Source organism: Streptopelia decaocto (genome assembly GCF_964273445.1).
Source record: "Streptopelia decaocto genome assembly, chromosome: 5".
Taxonomy (NCBI): Eukaryota; Metazoa; Chordata; class Aves; order Columbiformes; family Columbidae; genus Streptopelia; species Streptopelia decaocto.
The window spans coordinates 52,462,889-52,480,487 of NC_138659.1; the positions used below are offsets into that span (position 1 = coordinate 52,462,889).

General features: G+C 35.4%; 1 protein-coding gene across 1 annotated transcript in view; it reads right to left on the bottom strand.

Annotated features, from left to right (window-relative positions):
• Positions 1 to 2,665: 2,665 nt before the first annotated feature.
• HECTD2 (HECT domain E3 ubiquitin protein ligase 2) overlaps positions 2,666 to 17,599 on the bottom strand; it is a 40,269-nt gene continuing 25,335 nt past the window's right edge. The window contains exons 13-21 of the mRNA XM_082053083.1: positions 16,306 to 16,438; positions 12,859 to 12,947; positions 11,301 to 11,459; positions 10,778 to 10,852; positions 9,758 to 9,845; positions 9,420 to 9,526; positions 8,214 to 8,329; positions 7,436 to 7,579; positions 2,666 to 5,229 (exon numbers count right to left, since the gene is read on the bottom strand). Of these exons, the coding sequence (XP_081909209.1) occupies positions 5,109 to 5,229; positions 7,436 to 7,579; positions 8,214 to 8,329; positions 9,420 to 9,526; positions 9,758 to 9,845; positions 10,778 to 10,852; positions 11,301 to 11,459; positions 12,859 to 12,947; positions 16,306 to 16,438 (1,032 nt within the window). The 3' untranslated portion in view covers positions 2,666 to 5,108. The remainder of the gene's footprint in view (positions 5,230 to 7,435; positions 7,580 to 8,213; positions 8,330 to 9,419; positions 9,527 to 9,757; positions 9,846 to 10,777; positions 10,853 to 11,300; positions 11,460 to 12,858; positions 12,948 to 16,305; positions 16,439 to 17,599) is intronic.

Consider the following 17,599-nt stretch of genomic DNA (forward strand, 5'->3'; position numbering starts at 1 on the left):
CTCCTCCACCTTGGAATCCAGAAAAATTTGGGAAAAGATGCTGCTGTAAAGTAGATAAATGAGATGACAAAATTAAGCGCCTACTCTGCTTCCTGTGGCAGACCCTGCTGGCCCATCTGCCCATTCCTTCCCACTGATCAATGCCAACCATTAAAACCCCCCAGGCAGTATGCATGCTGCCACCACTGTCCTTGAAACTAAGGTGTGTGAGGTCACATAAAATCACTAGAGACAACCAAAACCAAGACTCACATGTTTGAGTTTAAACCACACTGTTTTCAAAGTGACTGTGCTTTGGCCACTTTACATCCAGCTGGACTGATTTTTCTGGGGGACAAAACATAGTTCCTGCCCTCCACACTGTTGTTACTGACACAAAAGGAATAGCAAAATAAATGAATATTCTAGCTCTTTCTAGAGGTAAGAGACTGAATGTACATCAAGTAAATCACTCCTTAACAAGATGGTTTGAATAACTTACACAGACTTACAAATAGTTTTGTTCTGATAATGCCTACACTAAACAATGGAGGCTGGATTGTTACCATCCACAGTGTGGCAGCAGCCAGAGATGTTAGTGTAAAGATACTAAGGACTCTGTGAGAATACAAGCTTTTTTCCTAGTTAATATGAAAGCATGCTATAGAGTTAAAGCACTATGTAAACAAGAAGCCCATAAATTAAACCTGACCATCATACATCTACATAAAGTAGGACAGCTCTTATGGGAAGAGAATATTGCATCAGAAAGTAAAAATCTATTCATCACTCACTACAAATATCAAATCATGACAATTGATGCCAAAAAGAAAAATGGCAAATGAAACCTTGCTGTGGTAGAACAGAAAACTCCTGAAACAAACAACAAAACCGTTAATGCATATATCATATTCTTATGTATACGGGTATTATTTAATATTAGCACTGCAGAAGAGTCCAGAACTGATGTTAGGTGCTGCCCAACTTGCATGATCTTCTCTCACCCTTCCAGAGTTCAGTGACCAACTAGTCTACCAGATCCTCAGAGACAAAAAATCTCTCCACCTTCCTTGGCCTCAGAGTTCTTTCCTAAACGTAGTCTGTAGAACAAGTTATTTTTGAATCAAATATCCATTCTACCATTATGAACACACTATACCAAACTATAGTTTGCCCTACCTGTTCCCCTGTTATATTTACATAAAGCCATTGGGGTTTAAAGACTTTAATAAGAATTTAATTAACAATTTGAAAGGTGCAGATCTCCGGGGACCCACTTTGCTCACTAATTTAACAACAAAACCCACCTGACTATGAATTAGAACATTTCTAACATAAGTGAAACAGCTGTGGCAGTCTAAGCTGTCCTGTTATTATTTTCCTAGACACTATGAATCTTTAAAAGTGCAAGGAGCTTCAACAACACATACAACAGCACAGATCCTGAAGAAAAAAAAAATCCAAATAGAATGGAAAAATACCCAAACAAAAAAGAAATTTTATTGAAAGCACTAAATGCTCTAGAAGGAAAAACACATGCTCTTACAGTTTGTCAGTCAGGACATGAAAACAAAGGCTTTGAGGAACCTTTAAGATATTTCAGTTATTTCAGGAAAGGATTCTGAAAGAATGTTAAATACCACAGCTATGAAAAATAACAGCAGATATAGCATTTGCTTTTGGAGCAAGTCAGCCAGCACCACCAGCAACTGCAACTACAGAGAAGGAACCTCAGCATTTTGGCATCAAAATACTGCATTTCCATTTTAAGCCCCAGCACCAACCATCTGATCCCCAATTGGAACAGGACAAGGCAAGCTGGGTTTTCTAACCTCTTTCTAAATACTAGTCTTGAGGTTATTGACTGTTCAGAGATCAGTAACAATCAATCTCCTGTCTTTGAGGCTTTTGGAGAGTTTCTCATTGATCCCAATAACATATCAGGGAACTTTTCATAGAAAGAGAAGACATTTTCAAAACTCAACAGCAGACAGAAGCAACTGCTTCTCCCTCCTCCATATAAATTTGTTAAAGCCAATTTATATTTGCTGATTTTTACAAATCTGAAATTATTTCTGATACACATTTATAAGAGAGAACTTTTTCTTCATTATTCAAAGTCTGACATCTAATTAAGTGGTTTCAATCTCCATCTTTGCTGCCATCTGTAGGTAACTTGAGCGGTACAAAGGAGACAAGAAACAAGTTTGAATTTCCTCAGATATTAGTCCTGTGATCAGAACCTGTGCCCATGAGAAAGCGTGATGTTCTTGTTACCTGCCCCTCCCAATTATAATGTTAAATTACTCAGAAGAAGACAGAACATACAACAACTTGGCTTTATCTCTCTTTGTACCTCACATTACTCTTGCAACTGAGAAAAAAAGACAAAAAGGAAAAAAAAAGAAAATTGAGGATCCATGCTATTTTGCAGCATTATTACTCCATGGTATGCACTGGAACACCTGTAATTTTGACTATAAATATGGAATATACTTCTGGGTGTACGTCTGGTAGTCAAAACTCAGGTTATTTTCCAGTGAGCCATGAAAAGTTTCAGCAAAACTGTAACTGTAAACAAAACTTTTCAAAAGAACAATGTGACAAAAGCAGATAAGCTGGTCTTATTTTTAAACCCATTATGATCAGTTTTGGAAATCTGAAATTAGACAAGTGAGGCCAAAAATTGAAATATTTGATTTAATGACTGCACAATTTTAATACATAAAAATAGATACTTAGTAATGAACAAGTTTATACAAACCAGATTTCTTTTGTACGGTACAAAACAATGATGGAGATAAAAAAAGATTTGCTGGATTACAGTGCAAGACAAAAGAACAACAAAACACCATTGAGGAAAAGTTTTAAAATTATCAGAGGCTTATTTCATAAATACAGTGCAATGCTTTCATTTAACAAATACAAAATTTACTATTTAATTTATCAACATCAGGAAATATATAAAATGTCATTGAATGACAATCTTATTTAAAAACTGATGCAAATACAATAACCTTTTCAGAATTCTGAGGTAATATTACACAGTAAATCAAAAAAGCTTCAATAAATAAAACTAAACCCAAGGCAAAGTGCAATTCAGTGAAAATAAGAAGATAAAGCTTTTATTTTAACAATAATAGATAAATAGTTATTAAAAGTGGGCTTAAGCCATAAAAAAATATTTTGGCTAATTTGCCATGTTTTCAGATAAACTGTATAGTTATTTATTCATAAGCCAACCTTCCATGAAACCAGTTCTACAGAGAAAGGGGGAAGGTGTTTGTTTCCAGGTTTTTTACCTCCATCCACATTCAGCTGTTAGAAATTTAACATTGCTTGAAGCTATCTAGTTCATTCAGTGCAACGGTAGAAAGTTTCATCTATTTCTCAACATCTGAAATCCTATAAAATAAATTTATTTTAAAGTAACCATTTGGGAGAAACAATGTAAAATGCACAAGTTTGAAGTGCTGCTTTTAACACACTCTGTGCTACCCTAGTTTTCTTCCAGGCTGAAGTAAATGGAAGATTATTACTGGTTTCAAGGAGAGCACAATCAATGCAGTGCCAAGTATTTTAAAATATCCTACTATTTATCTCTGCTTTAATAAAACAGTAAAATCACTAGTACCTTCTTCTAGGAAACAGAATCAAATCAAGTTTACACTTAGCTACTGAAGAAAATCCACAACAGCTTTGAAACTACGGATTAGGCAGATTAATTTGTTCATCATGTGTAAATCTGTTGTATGTAAATAATACAGAGAAGGAAACCAAGAATAATATAATAATTTACTCTTATTGCAAATAAGTAATTGAGTACAGACACTACAAGATATTTAAGCATCCATGCCCCAGCAGAAGTCAATGGGGAAAGCTGACAAATTAGATGCCAAAGTGTCCTGAACGATCTGGGCCTCATTCAGCTGAAAGAAAATTCTATAGAACACACAGTAGCTATTCATATTAAAAAATACTATACTGCATGCTGATAAACTCTTTCCATTTAATGAATAAAACCCAGAATTATAATTACATCTGAATTTTAGAACCAGCTTCTGTCCCAGCTCCTAATTTACTAACTCAGAGCAGGCATAGTAAGAATTCTTTTCATGTTGTTTGTGCAGTGAAAACCACAAAACATTGTCTTTAAATGCTGGCCTTCAAGTTAATGAAAGCTTCAACAGTCTTCTGAAATGTTACTGTATTCACTTTCATCACAGCTTACTTAAAATTTCAACAAAGTTGCTGAAAAAAAATGACAGCAGGATCATTATATCAGTTTTCTGTGTGTTGTGGATTTCATTATTCTTCTGAAATAGCTCACTGAATGTTAATTTAAATATCTAGTTTTGCTTAGTATAATGCTACAGTAGATCTGGTTAGTTTGCTGTCAGAGAATGAACATACAAGCTGCTTAATACCTGTGGTTTGAACCTGAATCCCCTCAAGCTGAAAAAAGTACCTTTTAACACTCTTGTATGGTCAAGTGTAAAAGCTTAATATAGAACATCTAAAACCTCTTATTCATAAAAAATAAATTTTTAGCAGTAAATGGCACTATCAAAACCCTATTTGTTCACAGGCAGTTATTTACATGCTTCTTGGACAGCCTGTTTCATTGAGAATGAAACCCAGAACATTAAAACTACATACACTTTATAAAGACTAAAATTCCTATTTGCCTTTGTGAAAATATGGCTACATGCTGTATGGTATATTTTTTCTATTATTCATGTTAATTGAAAACATTCTACCACTGGGATTAGTTAATGAAGAAATATTCTGTATATTATGTCCCAGTAGGATACCTGTAACGTAAAGGGATTACGATTAATGATAAAGTGCTATTAAGAAAAAACAAACTATAACTTGAAAATCATCTTAGTTGGGTTTCATTTATCAAATAGACTAGCTTTTTGTATGAAGAAAGCTACTTTCTGTGACAAAGCAAGCAGTAAATGTATTGCCATTCAAGAAAAACCATACACTTCATATTCAATTAAAAAATACCTAAGTTAGGTAAGACTGGCACAGTATCAAGAGACGTAACAACAAAAAGCTTAAAGGCACAATTAGAAGAGAGTGAATGCTACATAAAAATGCTGTTCTTGAAGTCTTTAATTTTACTCTAAACCAAAACCCTCTGCATTTGAAATTCCAATAATCAACTTTTGCTTCAGTTCCTTCTTGTTCTTGTAAGGAGGGAGACAAAGCTGGTTGAAGCAGGTATGGGCCACAGGTAACCTAAAATAATTAAAAACAAACAAACAAAAAAACAACAAAACACATTTAGTAATACTACAATAGAAGCAGAAAGCTGCCAACTGCCTACACATTTTCAGTTAAACATTACTTACATGAGAAACCCTGTAAAAGGAACATTTATCGTAATGTTGTTGGTTCAAGTTCTGTTGAACAAAAATAATACCAATGTTGGTCATATGCACCTCACGTGAAACTTTTGCCTCCAACTCCCTCCTCAATTTTCCGGTTTTTGTTAAGTTGGAAAAATCCTCTTACAGGTTTTGGAAACTCAGTTGACAGTTTTGGGTCTTAGCCGTACCAACACTTTCGGTTGTGAGTTTCTTCAGAGAGCTGAGTTCGAATATATATATTGCAGATGCCTCTTAGGATTGACTGCCTGACGGAAACACCAGAAACACTGCTCCTCACTAGAAGCCATTAGTTTGATAAGAACTGTTCTTCAGTAGCAGAAGTACTTGTTTTGCCATCAGTATGAGATGCCACTAACATCCTACCTCATAGCCACAGGCAATACGTAGCTACGGGATCTTCTTGCCCTTTCTCAAGTGACAAGCAGGATATATGCACAGACTGAGGATATACACTTGTCCTACAACTGATTACTTGGGAGGAGAGAGGAGAAAGACTAAGCTGAAGCTCAACTTGACATTTTCAAGTAACCCAACACACTGAAAAATTTCTAAAACTTGGACACTTAATAGTTAAATTTTGGTATGTGACTCCAAAGATCTTGAGTTCTGTTTTCATTAAAGCCCTTAGTCTTCTGAATGGCAGTGCTTGATCTTTTGTCACTAGGAAACATTCTTGAAGGGGGGTGAAATCTCCCACATCTGGAAAGCCCAGCTACCTCCCCCTCCCCACCCTTTAAACAAGCAAGCAAAGATCTGTTAATCAGGCTGGAGTCATGTGCTTTGGAATTTGGAAAGTTAGGAAACCAGATATTAATTTTGCATTTCTTAAAGCTATTATAATATATTCTTTGATTCTATTCTGTGATCAATACAGTGGAAACATGTCCATGTTCATCCCTGTGCAGGCAGTCTGACTGCAACAATTATTTTGCAAAACACAGAGTTACATAATTTTAAAATGCACATTATTTCAAAACATATTTTTCCATTTTTAAGAAAAAGAACAATTCATAGGAGAATGAACTTAACCAGAGATTCAATGTTGACTGATTTTTCTTCATTTTTTAATCAGATATTCATGCTCCTTTAACATGTTACTGGAAACAGTTATTAGCTCATTGAATAAAGCATTAGAAATACCGCAGTAATGAGATAAACCCAATCTAAAAACCAAACCAAATTCTTTTTGTTTATGCATTTAATTCAGTTCTCCACAGAAAATCCAACAAAATTTTGACCTTAAAAAATATATTTCCATGTAAGTATTTTGATTACCCTAAATGTTTTAGAAATCCAGGTAAAGCCAATAATTACTGCTGAGCAGCAATTACTGCTTAGCACTGAGCTTCAGAGCAGTAAGCTTTTCTACACAGCTTTCCAAATTACTTAAACTGGCTTTCTCCAAACTTGAGAAGGAAAATACTATGTGGAATTTTTCAAGTCAATTCAATACAAAATAAAACACTACCAGAAACATAAGAAACTGGCATGAACAATTTAACCTTCACAATGAAATTACAAGGCTGCTTTGTTCCCATTTCTTCTGAGCAACCTCTGTATCAGCCATACACTTACTCACCATAGACCTTAAAGGAACGCTACATCTTCTCAGCCATACATGTTACAATTCTTTAGACCATCAAGAAAGAATGTAAGCATTTTCTGCAACTGAAGGGGCTACTACACATAATGACAGACTCAACTAACTCAGAAAGTCATGGTGATTCACAGTACATTTTCATTAGCTCAGCTTTCATGTTAGGAACAATTAAACAAATAATTTGAATTGAAAACCTGTAAGGAAACTTTATAAACAAAGAATTCCTGGCCCCAAATGTAAGCATTGACCAGACAATTAATTTTGTATTAGATGGTCACTTGCAAAATGTATGCAAGCAATAAATGCATATAATAACATTTGGAAGACACACTAAAGGAGCCTATGGAGTTTCTTATTCATTAGTTTGCTCTTCTTTAAAAATACATTCAAGAGCAATAAGGTCTCTCAGGAAATAATTTACCAAAAAATTTAAAAAATCCAGAAAACTACTCACCAATTAGTTGATGTTTCACTCTTTGAAATCTTGAAATTCAAGTCAGCCATTCCTCCCACAGGTACCCTATCACTTCCTGTAGCAAAATGTAGCAGTTTCTTTTGAAGGTCAAGAGAAAATCCAAGTACTACATCCCAAAAGTATCTATGTTCAGGGCAGAGGGAGCAGAAAATGGTGTAAGATACAATATCATGACACATCAGTACGAGTATAACACAGCCATAAGCACTACAGGATGAATGTCAGTAACTGAGAATTTAATCAATGTAACGTATAGGACATAAGTTATATCTTAATATGCAAGTTTAAATAAATTCTTAAGGACTGAACAAGTACAATGTTTTATGATTTTTGGAATGATGCCTCGTCAAATGATGCTCAAAGCCACTTTGCTATAAAAATATAAATGCCTTCTACTCACTAATATAATAAAAATGTCCTCATTATCAAATAGAATTGGAAGAGAAATAGCATTTTTAGAAGATTGGTTAATAAAAATAAAGACTCAGGTTTCACCATGCAGGATTTGAAGCTACTATTTTTAAACTATATTTCAATCTGATCATAACCTTTTAAAGGTATTCAGCAACACATTATGCCATTAAAGATCTAACTCTTCCTACTTACAGATAATTTGATAGTGTCTTTGTCTTATTTGGAAATAGGTATTTAAAACTTCAAACATTCTCAGATTATCCTTGAAGAGATTATTCCCAACAGTCTACCATTCTACGACGTTTTTAAATGCAGTAATTAGAATGAAAAAGATTAAGCCTACCGTATAGTAAGATCAGTTTTTTGGTAGCCCTCATATTGCGTACTTCGCTGTAAAGCAGACATATCCAGTTCAGGACTGCCACAGACAAGAATTTCAACCTCTTCTGGACGAAGTAACTGCCAGAAATTAAGGATATTTTTTTTTTCCAAAGATGAGAAATTATGCAACTAGACTGAGATATTTTTTTTTTCTTTTGGCATTATAGAAAAACTAACAGAATAGCATTCAGTGTAAGTCTGTGACTTAGATACACACTGTTTCATACAAAAATTAATTCCCCAGTACTTTGAAGAATCTCTTACTACTATATATAGTTGCAAATTACCAGATAACATCATATTCTAAGTGTATTTCTTTTATCACTCTTTTTCATTCTTACATTGATTACACTGACTTGCTTGTCATCTGATTAGATTACAAATTTGTCAGGAAGATGAAGTTTGTACATATGGAATTCAGAGGGAGGGTCTTTATCTTAAGTTTGGTTACAACTTCCATTTCATTTACACTGAAAAGTCCCAGTGTAGGTTGATGAGTAGCAGTGGCTGACAGTACTCGACTCTTAGTTGTACACACTGCTATGCAAAGCAAATACACATAATAATAAACCACATTTAACAACCGCTAAACTTACAGCTGGAGAACCTATTTATTAATTTACTACACTGTTAAATTTCATTAAATTATGTCACGACATTTAAATGGATTTTCATTCTTCTTCCAGAACCTTCCCTGCAGCTAGTCACATCTCACTTTGCTTCAAGTGTGTCATACTTGGCTAATTTCGCAGGAATTAAGAAACTCTCATGCAGAAAATAATTGCCTCTTCTTTCTCTTCTTACTGCACAAGGGGTGATGTAAATTACAAAAGCCATTCCAACAGCCAAGCAGGACTGAATATGAAGAGTGTTTAATCTCAGTCTCACTGAGTGTTCTTCCTGCAAACAGTAACATTCACAGAGAACCTGTGAATGTATCCTGATAAACCTAACATGCGGAGCTTGATTTACCTGTTTTCAATGTAGAACTACAGAGAAGAGTTGACCTGCTTAATTTCTTCTGCTTAGGCTGGATTAATCAACTACACTGATTGATCAAGATTCTTCACGAATCCTAAAATCATCCAGTGTAATTTGTTTAATTTAGCTAAGTCACTGTCACATATTTGAAACAGAAGCAAAGAGTTATGGTTCATTTTACTCTTACCAGTAATGCATATGAAGCACAGACACTATGAAATCCATAGTAGAAAGCTGCAAATTGTTTGTAGATTGATTTGTTGAGAAGAAAATCAACATAGAGCTGCACATATTCTAAAAAAAGAAAAACATTTTATTTTGGTACATCATAATAATATGCTCTCTCAAATTGTACTGAATAAAGAAAAATGAATTTATTGCATTTTAGATACTATTAAATTGGTAGGCATACCAGAAAGGACTTCATTTCCACACTTTCTTAAATAAAACCTGGGCTTAATAAGAAGGGAAAATAGGACAAAGTTAAATCTGCCAAATATGTGTAGTTAATATGTATTAAAGTACCTTTCCTGTTCTGATTTGTGACTGGAATTTTATCTCCATTTGGCTTTAAGTTGTAAGATTTTATAACACCAAATTCTTCTTGAAAAACCTGAAGAAAAAGAGTAGTCAAGGTCAGTGCTGGAAAATACATTCATGTACTCACAAATTACAAAGCTTGTATTTATTTATTTCATGTATTTCCCCTGTCTCTCTCTTTAGCACATAATGTAATTCTGAAGGTTGTGGGGATTTTATAAGTTAAATATTACAATTTTCAACAAATTGCTTAAGAAATTGGTATTCAAAGTAGAAAAATTAACCCTGTTACACAGTGACATATCAAACTGACCTACAGGCTCGGTAGCCACAGATTTTTTCGTACAAAAGAACAATTTAGGAGCATCAAACACATTAAGAAGATATTAGTTCCACTGTAGCTCGCCTAGGAACTCAAAACTACTTGCTTTACAAAAATTCTCATATGGCCTGACAATAATGTAATTCAAAGCTGCGGTCAATACTAGACCAATACACATCCCTAAACCAGAATGAAATTTTACTAACTAGTCTGTGTTCTAAAACAATGAATAAATGGAAGGGACTTTCTTGATTGAAATATTAAGTCAGGCAAAACTATTGTAACTGGAACAACCCGTTATTCAAGTGAGATTTCCTGGGCAAAGTGAATAAAATAACCAGAGTAACGTAACATCTGTGTTAGACAGGAAAGGGATTGTTCTGCAGCCTGATGGATTCCACAAACCAGTGACTGACTGCAAGGTGATGTGTCTGAGCAAAGAGCTCAGATGCCCCAGCAGCCGCCCACTCAGTCAGTGCTGGGACCCAGCAGCACTGCCAGGGGACAAGAGCTGGTGGCTGGGTGAGGGAGCTGGGCTCTGTGCAGCCCGGGAAGCGTCAATGCCCACACAGTTACATTCCAGACAATCAGTAACCACACAGCAGTAGGAAACTCCATTGGAGAAACATTGGTAAAATTACTGAACACATTTGAGAAACAGTTATAAGTGTGTATTTAACGACCTGAAAGGTTGAGTAAAAATCCTCTTCAACATTGCCTTCATAGGATAGCAGCTCACTTAGTCCATGGGCCAGCTCCTACAATATAAGTAAAAGCTGTTCAGTAAACTAAGTAACTTACTTCGAAGGGATGTGCCAGAATCATTACTTTATACAAAAAGTATCTTGTAAAAAGCTGTATATTCAAAATGCGCACACAAACAGAACCCCTCGCTGCTTAATTAATATGTGTGCGTACATTTATTTTTACTTCAGCAAAAACAGTTACATTTTTCTTTTTACTACAGAAAATGCATCTAGAATGCTCGTATCAGATTTTGGTATTCTAATTTCAAGTAGATCAACAAAAATTCTGCTATGCTAGAAAACATGGAGAATTTTGTTTTCAATAGAAAAAAAGGAGACTCCATGACCCTGTGCTTAAAAAAAGAGGCTGTTTTCAAACAGTTTATAATTCAAGCATTAAATATAAATAAACCAGGTTTTAAATCAGTAATTCAGCCACTTAACTAAACATAATACTTACAGGCATAATCTGAAACAGGTCATCTAATGTGACATCACAGATGCCTACAAGTGTGTTATGATCGCAGGGAACAATGGGAGGACTTAATAATTTCTTGTAACAGCAAGGTGGGAAACGAATATCCAAGGTGATGCTATTATATACAGCAAGGCCCATAAGCTATACATGTAAAACGTTAAGGGTAAATCCCGCACATCCTTATTATAATTAATATTTTAATTAACTTGGAAAAAATATTTTAAAATTTTACTCAGCATACTCTAATACATCCTAAACAAACAGTTTGTATTACAATTAAGTAATAGTTAAAAATACTCAAACGATACACATTGACAGAACACTTGAACATCTTCTTCTATTAATGTTTACAAATATATAAAGGGTGAGTGTCACGAGGATGGAGCCAGGCTCTTCTCGGTGACAACCAATGGTAGGACAAGGTCTAATGAGATCAAACTGGAACACAAGAGGTTCCACTTAAATTTGAGAAGAAACTTCTTCTTAATAAGGATAACAGAACACTGAAACAGGCTGCCCAGGGGGGGTTGTGGAGTCTCCTACTCTGGAGACATTCAAAACCCACCTGGACACATTCCTGTGTAGCCTCATCTAAGTGTTCCTGCTCCAGCAGGGGGACTGGACTAGATGATCTTTTGAGGTCCCTTCCAATCCCTAACATTCTGTGATTCTTCATAATATTCTATAAAAGCATTTCTAGAATAAATTGTTCCAAAGTACTGTTAATGAAATGTTTTTACACAGAACTGGGAATATATATTTTTAATTCATGAATTCTAGAGAGAGCTCAATATAGCAATTTTTCTTTTAAATGAATCTAAAACCATAAAGACAAACCTTCACAGGACTTACAGTCCTGTGCAGTCCTGTACAGCTAGTACATTTCAGTGAATCTCATGAAATAAATTTGAAAATATACCAACAATTAGAAGAATCCAGTTCACAGTTCTGATTCTCACTAGAATAGAATAGTTCAGTTGGAAGGCACCTACAACAATCATCTGGTCCAACTGCAATCATTAAAATGGGGACATCATCATTTCACCTTAGTGGAATTATAAGTATATATTAATCATCTGCCTGAGGACTTCACAACTGAGCACAACAGAAAATGTAGGAAATAAATTCATGCTCAAAATAGCATCTGGCTTCCAGTCAATATATATAAAAAAAACTACAAACTGATCAACAGGGATTTCAATGAAATATTGATGCATGGAGGCTCATTTATGTTTACTGAATGAAACTCAGAGGTGTAAGTACATAAAAAATTACAACTTATACACAAAAAAGTTGCATCTGTAATCTTAATACTAGTATTTTCTGACTGTAAAATGTACCACGTACCTACATACCACCATTTTATTCCTATTTTTAGTTCACTTGTTTGAATGACATCCTTTTAATACATTTAAAATGGAAAAAGCTTGTATAATATATACAACATCCAAATGATCTTAAATCAATGTCTTATTTCATTCCAGTACCAACTCACTGAATGGCTGTTCTTTTAGCACATCTAGAAGGCATAAAAGGATACAGCTCCAACCAATCGGAATTCAGAATAGTTATCGCACTTAAAGCTGCTGAACCAATGGCAGTGCGAATCCTTGTGGTAGGTGAACATGCCTGCAAACAGGAACAGTGGCCTTTACAAAGCCTGAGCTTTGATAAAAAGTCATACAAACCCTCATCTTTCTCACATACGCACCCTTGAAAGCGCCCTTCCGAGTGCCCATACCTTATTAGAATAGAAAGCTGTAAAAGGTTTGTCTTATACAAACACTACCAGCAAAGGGCTATGTTCCATATTTTCTGTCAAAAATTATATCGGAGAAGTTAAAAAAACCCTCAAACTAAACAAACCACTCACTGGTCTAAATGACAAGCTAGATCCTACTGAAATCACAACTACAGATTAGTTTGACTGCTATTTGTGTCAGACATGGATCACTCTGTTTTAAAGAGCAATAGAAAGAAAAAAACCTACGTAATGAAACTATAGCACAGCTTTAAAATACCTAGGAAGTACTGCTCAGAGAAGCAAGACACACTTCAGTTAAGTATGCACTAACAGTGAAATTAACTTCGGCAATGCAGAAATGGATAAAAGGTGATGACTGGTTCTAATTTGTTGGGATGGAATGGGCTGAGAGTTTCCACAGTCAGTGTACAAACAAAGCACTGAAGAGTTGTAAGGACACCTTGGTATTCAGTAGCTCAGCGCATTTGTGTTTGAAGATGAAGCTGGGTACAAGTAACATTCAAATGAAAAATCAAACTCCTTTGGATTAACAAAAGAATAAAAATCCAGTTGATGTCTCAGGGACATTTAGTTCTTATGAAAAACTATAAGTAAAACTCTGCCTGCGTATTCACCTCCCCGACTCTCCTGAAAAAATCTACCTTTATCTTTTGAAATTTAGCTCAAAAAGGTGCTCATCACAAAAAGTTTAGACAGTGCCTTTACCAGAAGCAACAAAGAAATGCACATAAGGCAGAGCAAGATTCACATACTGAAAGAAGGCAGTGATGCTGGAACAAAATAGGTCTCAGATCCCATTAATTAATTGTCTGCATCGAGATGAAGAAAGCATCATAACACACATAGGAGAGCAGACAACCAAATTAATTTGGAGTTCTTTCATTTCAGGGGTTGAATCTGCAGGATCAGCTAATCTGGAAAGGGTAATAACAGTGACGTTTTCTTATGTTTTTTCCTTCCAACCTTCAAAAATCCATTATTTGCAACTTAAAAACATTAAAGACAGCAGAGTATACAGTCCCTTCCCAAGGGACGAGAACACTTCTGAACTCCTCCCACACTTGGCTCATAGTCACATCAATGAAAGAATTTACGCTTTAAAGTGAGGAAGCCTGCCAGAGCTGGTGAAAAAATTACTCTTGAATGTTTCCAAACTCATCAGTTACCAAGCTCTGCTGACAACACATTTTTACTAACAGAACTGTCAAACTTACAGAACACTTTCTTCAGGATAAATTGTTTCCTGTTAAGGTTGTTATCACCAAATGTCATCTCTCTGCACAGACCCCTTTTTACTGGAAAAAGTGCTATAGGCAAATAATGACTCTCAGCAGATTTGAGGACATATTTATAACTTGAAACTGGACCTTTAGAAGGAATCCTACAAACAACAGAGGACTGTGCATTTAAGGGACATAAACACTTCCTGGCAAAGACAGACAAGCATTCTGTCAGTGGCTATCAGGTGTTATGCTGAAGTCCCCGGAAATCAATGTTTCTAATTTAAGAACCAGCCTGGGAACATTTTAACCCATTATAACATCAGTAATGTAACCACGCACAGCTGAGGAAAGCTGACTCATTTGAGAAATATTAGTGGGGAAAAAAATCCACTCAGATCCATCTACAGCAATATAGAAAAAGTAGATTGAATTGCTTGTTTATGAATGCTCATTCATGTCTTCCAATCTCCTATTTGATCAGAAAATAGGTTGGTGCGTGTGTATTTTTCTTCCTCAAGCCTGCAAACATTATAGGCTCCCATGTCCTGGTAACAGCAGAGGCAGGCTTTGTCACTCAGTCTCACATCTGTCTAGAATGTCTCTGTACATGACTGAAGGATCTCTCCCTCCTGAGAGCATCTCAGACCACTTTAAGAATACTAGCCTTACCTGAACAGAACATATGATGACAAAGATTCGGGTAAGAACTAACGTCTACCTATACTAATCACAGAAATAGTGCTAGAACTTGTAGACATTATCAGTGCAAATGGAAACCATTGACAGAAAGGAGGTCAGAGCCAGCAGTTTGCCAGAATTGAGCACAGTAACAGCATCCAACTGTAGCTACTTAAAACAAACAAACAAAATCAACCAAACAAAAAAACCCACACAACAAACAAAATAAAAAAAACCCAAACAAAGAGAAAAACTCCCTAAACTAGCAATATGAGGACAGCTGAGGGCAGTGTAAAAACAGAAAACGCAGCATGAGAAGAAAGAGGCAAGGATGGCAGGTGACAAATAAATTTGGCCTTATCTCCACTGAATATTTGCTAAACCATCTGCTGCAGAGGCTGCTATATGTCTCTTCCTATTTTGGAACAGGAATATCATATTCCAGTTGCAACTAACCAACATATTAAGCTAAATGGAAAAAACTTATTCTTAAATCCAAATATATGAATTCACTCTCATGCTTGTGTGAATTCTAGAAAATTTCCAAGAGCAGACAAGTGTCAATGTTTCAATGCCTTGCATAGCTGTTGCTTATTCTTCTTAGCTTGTTAGTATGTCTGGCAATTCACAAACACTTATAGAAAATTCCAAGATTTCTACTCAGAAGAGAGATGGAAACAACCCTTTCACTGGCCTGAATCCATTTGAGTTATATTTAAATTATCATTGCCCTACTCCATAAAACAGTTGATGGCCTTCTCCCATCTGCCCAGAGGTATATCAAGATTCTATCTCTGGATAGAGGTGGAAACAATTTAACACTGCAGATATATCACAGGAAGAATGTCATGGCAAATCTACTGCTGGTCCTCAATCCCCCCTGCTTCTTATCCACTAGCCTAGGGAAACTAACAAACCACAAACATTGAGTTTCTGACACAAAATTTAGCGTGACTGAACTGTTAAAAAGCTGAATCCTAACTTTAATTCTAAGCCTTTCCATTGATCAGAGATTTGCTCACCCTCTAATTTTGCCCTACCACTGAAGTAAAGTCTTAGCTTTTCAGCAGTGCTTGAAGCTCCTTGTCAAAAGCCAAGATCTTCAAAGCTTTTCAAGTACTTCCCACTCTCTTCCACGTTCCTCTATGCCAAATCTTCTCATTTATATGCAATTCTAACTTGCCTGCTTCTGGTTTTATATCAATTAGTAACTGGTCTGCCTAATACTGGATTAATGAAGAATTATTATCCATCACGGTTTTGATAATTTAAAAATGAACAAATTTTCACTTTGTATTTAAGAATGTTTATGAAGACTCACCATAATCAGGGTGAAAAATCTGACGAATCAGAAGAAGAAACCACTCTTTCGTCAGGCCACCCATATCAAGACCAGCTTCCCCTACAAATGTGACTTTCAACTTCTTTTTCAGATCTGCCCTCTTCCTCGCTAGCTATTGCAAAATAGGCAGGGAAGAAGAAAAAGGAGATTTAACATATTATGACTACCTCTAGCCATAGAGAACACATCTCTGTCTTTATTGCACTTGCTTTGTTTAAACTGGTAATTTGCATAATCTCCTACGAATAGGTCAAAAACATATTAAAACAATAATTCAATTGCAGAAGCAGGACAATCATGACCACTTGGCATCATCAACTACCTTGCACATGGTGCCACTCTCTAGGCTTGATAAGAAGTTAGGTGGTATGCAAACAGACTTTTAATAACCTACTAGATACAATGAATGGAGTCTGTCTGTAATGTTTTGGATCTATGTAATTTTTTACCTACACAGAAAACATTCTGCCAGGAAGAAATGTTAGATTAAAAAAAAAAAAAATCCTTTGGAGATATTTAGAAATAAGGAAGCAGCTAAAACTTTAAATGTTTAGACACAGTTTTGTTCAGCATAAGATAGATGCCAGCAAGTATCAAGGTAACAAGCTCTTCTCATTCCTTTATCCTAAGAGAGAGCATTTCATCCAAGTATGCAAGAGACCTGGAAGGAACTAGATTACAGCCTTTCAGAATGAGCAGTGATCCTCCAGATAAAATCCCTATACAATTTTTCTTTAAATCACTAATTACCGGCCAGCTCCAATGGAAGTGTTTACATTAGTTGGGAAGATGCATGTGCTAAAATAATTTCTATGTTGTTAGCTGCTCAAGTAAATTCCTATTGCACAAATCGTATAACTATAGATATTTGTATTATTTGATACAAGCTATTCATTGGCTGAAGCGATATTCCTTTGCAAATGCATTTTTGAAATTTGAAATACAAATAAAACATCTTTCCCGCACCTTCCATTCCCCACCCTTTTGAGAATATGGATAATCTAATACATCCTTACTCATCCCTGAGATGGGCAGAAGAAAACATCAGAAATAAATAGGATAATATTTTGGCTATCAGAACTCTTGAAGTTGCTCTTGGTTATTTTAGTTTTATAAAAAAATTCCTAACAATGCCTAGAGAAAGCAGTATTCATATTTATTCCATCTTAGGAGACAAGGCGAAAATAGGCAGGCTGTAATCTAGGGAAGAAAAAGGTTACATTTATGTTTTCTGAACATGAGCAATAAGAATTTGTTCGGTCTTGTTTTCACT